This window comes from Phalacrocorax carbo, chromosome 4, assembly GCF_963921805.1.
Source record: "Phalacrocorax carbo chromosome 4, bPhaCar2.1, whole genome shotgun sequence".
Taxonomy (NCBI): domain Eukaryota; kingdom Metazoa; phylum Chordata; class Aves; order Suliformes; family Phalacrocoracidae; genus Phalacrocorax; species Phalacrocorax carbo.
Window position 1 is genome coordinate 26,408,015 of NC_087516.1, and position 10,212 is coordinate 26,418,226.

A 10,212-nucleotide genomic window follows, 5' to 3' on the forward strand; every position below is an offset into this window, starting at 1 on the left:
CTCTGCTCTGCCACCACCCTCCAGTATAAGCCTAAAAAATACTTAACCTTCAACAATTTTTTAAAGTTACAACTTCAATGAATGCCCTTTCTTCAGGAGAGGGGAGGAAAACCCAGAATTTCCTAATTTACTGTCTGTCATTTGTTATTTTGTATGCTTTTATCACAACTCTTATTCATCTCCTTTCCAAGGTATACGATTGTTTACTTCTCAAACCCCTAGTCAGTCTCACAGAATCCCAGGTTGGAAGGGACCTCAGGGATCATCTAAGTCCAACCTTTCTAGGAAGAGCGCAGTCTAGACAAGATGGCCCAGCAGCCTGTCCAGCCAAATCTTGAAAGTGTCCAACGTGGACAAGTCAACCACTTCTCTGGGGAGATTATTCCAATGGTGACTGTTCTCACTGTGAAAGATTTCCCCCTCATGTCCAATCAGAGTCTCTCCAAGAGCAACTTGTGTCCATTCCCCCTTGTCCTCTCCATGTGACTCCTGGTGAAAAGGGAGTCTCTGTCTTCTTTGTAGCTGTCCCTTAACTACTGGTACATTGTAATGAGATCCTCTCTAAGCCTCCTTTTCTCAAGGCTGAACAAACCCAGCTCTCCCAGCCTATCCTTGTATGACAGGCTTCCCATGCCTTTGAACATCTTGGTGGCCCTTCTCTGGACCCCTTCCAGCCTGTCCACATCCTTTTTGTAGAGCGGGGACCAGAACTGTACACAGTACTCCAGGTGTGGCCTGACAAGTGCTGAGTAGAGTGGGATAATGACTTCTTTCTCTCTGCTGGTGATGCCCTTTTTGATACAACCCAGCATCCTGTTGGCCTTTTTGGCTGCAGCAGCACACTGTTTGCTCATGTTGAGCTTCCTGTCCATCAGGACCCCCAGGTCCCTTTCCACAGAGCTGCTCTCCAGCCAGGTGGATCCCAGTCCGTGCTGCACTCCTGGATTATGTTTTCCCAGGTGCATGACCTTACACTTGTCCTTATTGAGCTTCATAAGGTTCTTGTTAGCCCACTCTTCCAGCCTATCCAGATCTTCCTGCAGAGTGTCTCTCCCTTCTGGAGTGTCTACTTCCCTGCTCAATTTGGTGTCATCCGCAAACTTCATCAGGCTACACTTGATCCCGTTATCCAGATCACTTATAAAGGTGTTGAATAACATTGGGCCCCATATCGATCCCTGGGTGACCCCACGCGTGACAGGTTGCCACTTTAAAAGACAGCTATGTACCACCACCCTTTGGGTGCCACCTGTCAGCCAGTTCCCCACCCACTGCACAGACCACTTGCCTAGGCCATAACGCATCAATTTCTCCAGGAGGAGTCCATGGGGAACCGTATCAAAAGCCTTAGAGAAGTCCAGGTAGACAATGTCCACCACTTCCCCCTGTCAACCAGGCAAGTCACCTTGTCGTAGGCCACCAGGTTTGTCAAGCACAATCTGCCCTTAGTGAAGCCATGTTGGATTTTCCCAATCATATGCTTCATTTGACTTGTGATGGCCCCCAGGAGGATTCGTTCCATAACTTTCCCAGGGTCTGAAGTAATACTGATGGGCCTATAATTACCTGGATCCTCCCTCGAGCCCTTCTTGTAGATAGGGGTAACATTTGCCTTCCTCCAGTCCTCCTGGACATCCCCCACTCTCCACAACTTCTCAAAGATTATGGAGAGTGGCCTCGATCTTCAAACCTAATGTTTATATGTGATTTGGCAAGTGATTACACACCTTTTTTATTTTTCTTTTAAAAAAAACAAAACAAAAATCCAAACAAAAAACCCAAACAAAACAAAACACCACCAAAAACCCAACACAAAAAGAAGACCCCAACCAAAAACTTGAGGCCATTACTTCGTTCAGTCCACAGAAAGGACTTGCTCTGGAGTTAATCAAGGTTGTTTGGTAGAGGACTGTATTGCCCAATCACCAAAGGCCACCTTTCTTACTTATTGAAGCTGGAAGACTATAACTGAAGGAAAATATTGCAGGAAAGGAATATTCTGTGCTATGTTTTAGAACAGTTAAGCCTGGAGACTTGCATACTAGCCTCCCATCTATTAGAAAGTTTCTATATGATGCCTGTTAAACAGCCTATAACAAAGTTTCCACAGAAAATGTTTGTCATTTTCTGTGTTCTTAAGCAGAGATGATGAGGCCTGGTTTACAGAAGTGCTAGCAACTCAGAAATATAACTGAAATCAAAGGAACTTGTGGTCTAAACATGTACAGTGCAACAGAATGCACAGTCACTTCGGAACTCACGTTTTAGAAATGCCAAATCAGGCATATGAAGCCAGCTTGTCTTTCTTGTGTTTGGGTTTGGTTTTTTTCATTTCAGCAGCTCTTCAGTTCCCCATCTTTTAAACTGTGACTAAGACCACATCCTCACCTCACAAAAAAGCACTAGCACAAGAATAAATTTAATAATTCTTCGAGGTTTATAACAGAATAAATAAGGGCATAAGAACTTCTCAACTAGTCTGTCCATTTTGCTGGTCAATCATCAGAAGTTATCATTCCTAATTCAGCAACCTCTATTTTTCCCCCTTTCAAATTGGGGCTTCTTTTCTTTCACAATATATTTATCTTCTTGTTGCCAGGATACCATTAGAATAATATTGTACATGTGAAATTGTCATTAATTAGTGATGCACTTGTAACAAGAAAATTATCAGATACAAAAACAAAGGGTCTCATCACCAATCAATTTGAAATTAAGTAATATCTGGGTGAACTGGGTGAGCCTACATGGTCTATTTCTCTAAGGATTGATTAAATTGGGACATTTACAAAGCAAACAGTTAATATTCCATTGGAAAAAAAAATCAGAACAAGATTTCTTCTTCTCTGACTAGTGGCCTGTCCTAGTTAATGAAAAACTTGATTGTAACAAGAGTCAAACTAATTAAAAAGATTAAACTATGAGCAAAATCAAATTAGAAATTTGGCTTTAGGCTTATGTGGCCAGCAATAGCTCAAGAACATTGCAAACTGCAGTCTGCAGTTAAATACAATTAATGGAAGTTTTAAAATTGTTAGAATAATTAACTGCTGATCATTACTGTAACCTGGCTATATGAAATCCACAAAACTACTTCTCATTCTTAAATGTAAGCATCTAAGTACATGCAAGTCAGAGGGCTAAGCCATGAAAATACCCATGTCACCTAAGTCTTGTCAGCAAATAGTATTATTAACTAATACAATCCAGCATACTTAATACATATATCTTTCCCTCTCCAGCACACCAAATTCTAGTGTGTGACACAATATATAATAGATTTTCTCCCCCCACATGATACTTTAATTTGTTAAGTTTCCTTCAAAATAACTACCTAAGCTTAGCCAGGTCAGATCAAAAGTCCATCTAACTACACAATCTCAGAGAGTGGTCATTAACTTATACAGAAATACCAGGTTGAGTAAAGAGCAACTTTTTTTTTCCTCTCACATACCTCCAGCCTACTCCAAAACATTTAAGTAGCAAAAAAAGTAACCTTTCTCAGTTTTAGCATTATGTAACAGATGCCTAAAACACACCTGTGCATAATATGATAAATTATTAGCATTAACTATTTCTAGTGATATGAGGATAATCTTCCAAAGATAAAGACACAACAGGCCCAACTACAAAGAGGCCAACATCTAACAACCAGAGGAACACGCAGAAAGACAATGGGAAGAAGGAGATGGAATGTGTTTCACTCTGGCACAAATACATATCAGATAACTAAGAAATGCCATGGAACAAGATAAGGAAGACTTCATCGCACACTAAGACTGCTAACTTCTCCAGAGGATCACAATCTAGGCCTTGGGGTGGGGTGGCAAAGTGAGAATTGGGGAGAACATGGAAGGGTGGGGGGTGGAAATCAAAAGAAACTTGCACAGAAATGCCTTGTCAGACTGCCACCATGGGAAAAGCAACAAGACTACTGGACTGATTGAAAAACAAAAAGGAAAATCACTTCCCCACCCCAACCCAAAACACCACCCTACCATTCCACCCCACCCCCCAAAAAATACAACCAAAAAAATCCAGAAAACAGAATATTAACCCTAGCTATGGTAAAGAACTACACTGCCTTCAACAAATTCTAACCTATAAAACTCAATTTCACAAAGAAAGGTTTTTACATTGCCTTAAACCTTTGTTAAAAATCTCTATGCTGAAACTAATTTGTCACTCCTTTTCCTTTGGAAGGTTTCAGAAACTTTTGGGGTTTTTGGTACTTTTGTATCTTAAGTGTCTGATTAAGCGTGCTTTTTACAGATGTCATGAATTAGTGTTGCTTACACTGATATCCATAGGTAAAATAAAACACTGCACTATAAATGTTTTCCTTTTTTCTACAGACTTGTCATATGCTTTACCAAACTGTACAGTTGTTGATACAAAGCTATATCTGAATTTGTCATCGTGCATTATTTCTTTTACTTAAAAAATCTAGCAGGCAAGACAGAGACAGGGACTTTTACATTGTTTCTGCAAAACTATCTCAAAAGGTAACATTTGCCAACTGTCACATTCAAATCGACTCTGAAGTTCCTTCAACACTCTAAGGCAGGACTGCCACAGGAAGAAGTTATGACTTACCCTATGCCAGCACAAGCATTTGTGAGCTCTCACAATAAATCAGGCAAGAAGACAATTCACGCTGAAGTTAACACAGATTTGGTGGGGTTTTTTTCCTCCCAACTTTTAACCCAGAGATGTTCACCCATCCATTTTGACATGCTGCAAAACAAAATGCTTCTAGGGAGGGTACAGAACAGAGGTTGGGAAAGCAGCAGCAGAGCGTGCCACTTTTCAGTGGCAATTCTGGCTTTGCCTACAGAGGCTGTTTAAGTCAGTCTTCTGAGAAACTCTATACATTTTGGCTTGGTGGTACTATTTTTAGTTATCTGACAATTAAGTATGCTACTATTAATCTTATTCATAATGATGACAAGGTTATATATAAAGACATCAAAATATTCTCTTGTGACCAAATAAAGTTATATCTGATATTTAACAGTTTACTGACAACAATATAAAAGTCTGGAGCTTGAGAAGGCAGTAAAATAGAGTCAATTTTGAAAACATTTCAAGAGTCATAAAGAAGCTTTGCAGCAAAGCAGATGCTGAGCTTCTAAAACTTCTTTCAACCTTCAACTATCTTACATGAAGAAATATGATATTGCTAGGACAATTGTTCTCAGTTTGTATTTAGCTGCTGGCTCGATTTTGGAACTCAAGGAGAACTACTTGGGTGCCTCGGAATTGTTTGTTTTCCGCTTCTATGGCTTGGTTAAATAAAAGTTATCACCTCTGCCCACAAGCCTTACTAAATTGACAAGCATTTGACTTACAGCCCTGAAGGCAATCACTATATAACTTGAAGAGTTGCACTGTAAAGAGGAACATTATCCCCCCTCAAAAAAACCCAACTTTTGTAGTCAAAGTACCATAAGCCTCAACTCCCTGCTACATACTAGCTGCCTAGTTTGGTTAAACTTAATTGGATCTCTTAAATGGACACTTGTCCCCAACCATAGCACATCACAGTTACAATCGCTTCTTCAATAGCTGAAATTATACACCTCATACTGTCCCACTCCAAGAAGGCACCGACCCATCAACGTAATCTAACACACCAGAAACCACCTTTTACTCCATCAAGCTCCTGAACTAGTGTTTCATTCATCATACATATGCAATCCAGAGGCGTTTCCTTTCTACACTGCTCAGAAGGTACATGTTGATTTTAAAATTCTCAATACTTCCATTTTTAGGACAGTGCTAATGTTATCATACAGATATATCAAAACACTGTAAATGAATCTGGCCTACATTTTATTACCCACAACCCCAAGCAGAAGGAGCGAAAGGATAGAAAAACATTCTTTTTAAAAGTCCTTGGCACAAAAGCTGCTGCTCAGGCACTCTGGGACAGGTGCCCAGAACGTCTCAAGTTCCAATAATAAGAAAAGCCTTCATTACAAGAAGGTCTGGACACAAAAATACAGATGTGATATCAGAAAAGTTGCTAATAAGGACACAAATTTGTAACCAATTAAGCTGACCATGACTTCAATAAGCTAAAAGAACAAAAATTTGCAGGAACTGATCCAAACTCTGGTGGCCAAAGCACTAAGTTACACACACATGCATCTTCTATGAGAGACACAGAGAGCATCTTTAGATCATGCACAGCCAAGAAGGTGGCAAAAACTCTACAGTTTCTAAGATTGATTCATGCCTAAATTTGTACATTCTGCTAAAGCTGGCTTTTAATATTAAGTCATATTTAAAGTGTGGAAAGTTATCTTTTAATTGATCAGAACTTTTTCAAACATTTCCATCCCAAGCACTGCATCATCATAATATTCCACATGTCGAAGTTTGTTTTCATAAATCAAGTTGATATAAAGATTTAGATTTAATAAATAAAGATTATATATATCTCTCTATTCAAAAACATAAGCAAAAAAGTATCATTGGTTTAGTTCCAAAGGGTACAGTACTTCCAATTTTCTCGATGCTTCAGTAAAGCCAATATCTGACCAAAAAAATTCCTCAAACTCAGATTAAGCAGTACCGATAAGATAAGAAAAATCTTCCTCTGTTATTTCAGTGATGGTAGGTCCACTACCAAAGTATTTGTTCCCATTTAAAGCTAATATACAGTCTTGAGGTCACCTGACTTCCTTAACAGTAGTTCATAAAAAAATGACAGAAAAAAAAATCTGCTCTCAGCCTGAAAATTATGCCCAACACACACACGTGAATTCAGCAAAACATATATACATGAATTGGAAATTCTATTATTCCTATTATCTAGGAATGGCAAGCTCACCGCTGCAAGTTCTCCACTTGGGGACAAAATAAAATATCCACTTCGGTGAGCACCCCAAAACTGTACTCCTCCCCATTCCACACAGACTTTGATTCATGGTCTCCATCCAAACAATCAGAACTCTAGGATCTTCTCCTGTGACAAGGAATATGGACTTGTCCATTCAATAATTTTCAAAACTGTAATTGGACAAAAAGGCTCATTTTCAAAGAAAAAACTGACATCTGCCTTGCTGCTCTAAAAGCAAAGCAAAGCACAAAGCCTACGTTGTCTTCACGTTTATGGGTAAAACATTTTTCAATGTACTACCTGACTGGCCAAGACCATGACTGCTACTTTTAAATCTTTGTGGGGTCACTGTTGTGATGGGAAACAGATCATCAGATGAGAGAATATTTCCGATCTCTAAAAAATTATTACTATATCTCCACCCTGGGCACAGGACCAAATCCCAGATTATGACAACTTTCTGGTCCGAAGACCATGGCGTTAACGAATGAGCTGTGCCAATACTTGATCAATCTCGACTTTATTCTCTATTTTCAGCAGAGTTAAGAAATAATAACTACAGTATCACAGTAGTGTTTCATGTTTCTAGTGGAAAAAGGTATTAAAAAAATAAAAAATACAGGTAAGCCTCACAGTCCCCCAGAAGGCTGTCAAGCAAGCAGAGATGCTTTTTTAACAGTCCATTTTGCTTATGAAAATGTAGCAACTTTGCCAAGCACCAGTTATACTGAATAAGAAATAAACAATATGTATTACATCAAATTGCAAAATCTGAGGCAGGTTTTAAATGTAAAACAATTTCAAAATTCCATCTACAAGCTCCAGAAATTAATCTTTGCTGTTTCTGAACAGTCCTATCTTTTCAGTCGATAGCCTTAGCTAGATCTAGTTGTCACCTCTGCCCAACTACGCTCGGTCATAGTGCTGGAACCCATACGAACCTTCTAGCTTACTAACAAAAACTTTCAGTAACATATCCTGCAATTATTACTTGTGATTCCAGTTCAGACCTCTCCCCAAAACCGTGTATGTATTTCACATACAGATTAGCAGTTTAACGTATCAACTCTGGCTTTGGGAGAACTCACAAAAGCAGAGAAACAAATTACAAAAATGACTCCTCTTTTAAGGAAAAGTAAGGAAGCAGTATTCCCATTATGGTGTGCAGGCACGAAGGAGACATTTCAACCATGACAAGGAAACAGTCCTCTGGCAGTTCTCCTTTCCCCTGATGAAATGTTTACCTTAAGAAGCAAAAGCTGCAGGGGAGGGGACAGTGGTCAGGATTGCTTACCTACCTTTAACCGTTTAACCACCTCATCGTTGGTGATCTTGTCCGTGATCTCCTTCACTCCAGGAGGATAGTAGATGATTTTACCATCGGCAGCAGGTTTTGGTTGGGTAGCAGGGAAGTCCATCCTGGTGCTGCTGGTTATGAACTTTCCTTCTCCACAGTCCTCTACCGGCCTCTATCGGTCAGAAAACAAAAGTTCAGCAGAATGGAAATGACTTTCTAACCCTCTTTTTCCATTTCTCACCCTCAATTCGCCGAAGGCCCCGGTTATCCCCCCGCCGGCCGCGCCCCCCGCCGCTGCCCCCGCCGCACCCCCCCGCCCCGGGCGGCGCTGAGGCGAGGCCCGGCCCGCCGCCGCTCCCCGTAACTCCGGCCCCGCCGTTCCCCTCCTTTCATTGCGGGGCTCCTCCAGCCCAACACTATTAGTTCGGAGCCGACGGTTTTACAATGAAATTTCGGGCTCGATCGAAGGATGCCCCGGGTCCGAGGGCTCGGTACGGCCCGGGCGGGGGTAGGAGGGGGCGGGGGTGCAAATCCCGGCCCCGGGGGCGGGGGGGGGTGTGCTTCGGAGCCGGCGCACCGGCCCCGGGAGACGAGGCCTAAACAGTTAGGCCTCAAAACTATCAGGAGGCAGAGAAACCAACAGGAGAGGCGGAGGGAGGGAGGGAGGCGGCGGCGAGCACAAACAAAACACCCCCGCCGCCCCCCCCCGCCCGGCGCCGGGCCCCCCGCCCGCCCCCTCCGCAGCGGCGGGAGCCCCCCCGAAAAGGGGGCCAGGCCATTCTCCACTTTCCATTTGTTCCCGCAACTTCATGTCCCCTCAGCCCTTCGCCCCACAGCCCCTCCTCGCCCCCCCGCCCCGCACCCGGTCGGGCCCACAAAGAGCCCCCCCTCCGCGCCCCGGCTCCGCGCACACACCCCCGCCCGCCGCGGGCGACGGGGAGAGCTGGGGTGGGGGGGGGAGCGGGGACGGAGGGAAGCGGGACCCGGAGCCGCCTTTACCTCATGCAGCTCCGGAAGGTGCAGCATTGAGTAGCCTCCGTGCCGGGTGGTCCTCGCCGCTCCGCCGCCACCCCCGCCAGCCGCTACCCTGGCTGCTCCCGCTGCCTCCCTGCTCCGCGGTGCGGCGGCGGCTCCTGCTCGGGGAGGGAGGGCTGGGGGGAGGGGGAGGCTGCTCGGTGGCGGCAGCGGCGGCGGCGGCCGGGGAGAGGGGGAGGCTCCGGCGGAGCGTGCGCGGCGGGGACACAGTGCCGCTCTCTGTCCGGCCGGGGAAGAGCAGCCCGGGAGGAGGCTCCGCTCCACGCCGCGCCGCCCCCCTCCCCTTGCCCGCCCTCCGGCCTGAGACCGGGCCCGCAGCGCCGCCCAGCCAGGATCCCCCGGCCCCCGGGGCAGGGGCGAGGCAGGCCCGTAAGTCTTCTGCCCCGCCGAGCCCCGCGCAGGGCGGCGGCGGCGGCGGGTAGTACCGGGCGCGGCCGCCGCAGCGCTGCCTCCCGCTTGGCGCCAAAACCCCCGGAGCGGCCGGGCAGGGCCTGAGGGCCGCTCTGCGGCCCGGCCCCGGCCTTTCGGGGCTCTCCTCCCGGGTGGCGGGAGGGGGTCAGCGGCTGGTGGCGAGGATGAGGCCAGGGCCCGGCTACTGCCGGGATTGCTGGGGAGGGGGTCCGGCTGCAGGGCAGCAGCGCCGTGCGCGGGAAGGAGGGGGAACATGTTTGTGCTTCCTCACGCAGCCGGGCGGCTCGTGGCTGCGCCGCCTCGCCCTGCCGGTTCCGCGGGCGGTGGTGAGGCCTGGTCGGCGGGATAAATAAGAAAATGGGGGGAGAAGCTGTATGGGGCATCACGGATGGTGCTGCGGGAGGGAGAAGTGCCTAGCCCTTCGTCAGAGAGGTGAGGGGGAAGAGGAGCATGCACGCATCGACCTCCAGATTTTTCTTCCTTCATTGGCAGAGGAGTTTCTTAAACGTTTAGTCATAAATCTTCAGGAGAAACTTGAATACGCAGACCCAAAGAGCCCTTGTCAGCCAACTCAGGAAATCCTTCCATGCAAAATGTCTTTTTAATTTAATATTTTTTTATA

General features: G+C 45.3%; 1 protein-coding gene across 2 annotated transcripts in view; it reads right to left on the reverse strand.

Moving 5' to 3' along the window:
- PDS5A (PDS5 cohesin associated factor A) overlaps nt 1–9,415 on the reverse strand; it is a 92,725-nt gene extending 83,310 nt beyond the window's left edge. Inside the window, exons 1-2 of one of the 2 annotated variants that reach the window (XM_064449316.1) lie at nt 9,144–9,415; nt 8,146–8,316 (exon numbers count right to left, since the gene is read on the reverse strand). In XM_064449316.1, coding sequence (XP_064305386.1) covers nt 8,146–8,316; nt 9,144–9,170 — 198 coding nt within the window. In that variant the 5' untranslated portion in view covers nt 9,171–9,415. The remainder of the gene's footprint in view (nt 1–8,145; nt 8,317–9,143) is intronic. The other variant, XM_064449317.1, reaches the window with a different exon arrangement.
- Nucleotides 9,416–10,212: the final 797 nt, after the last annotated feature.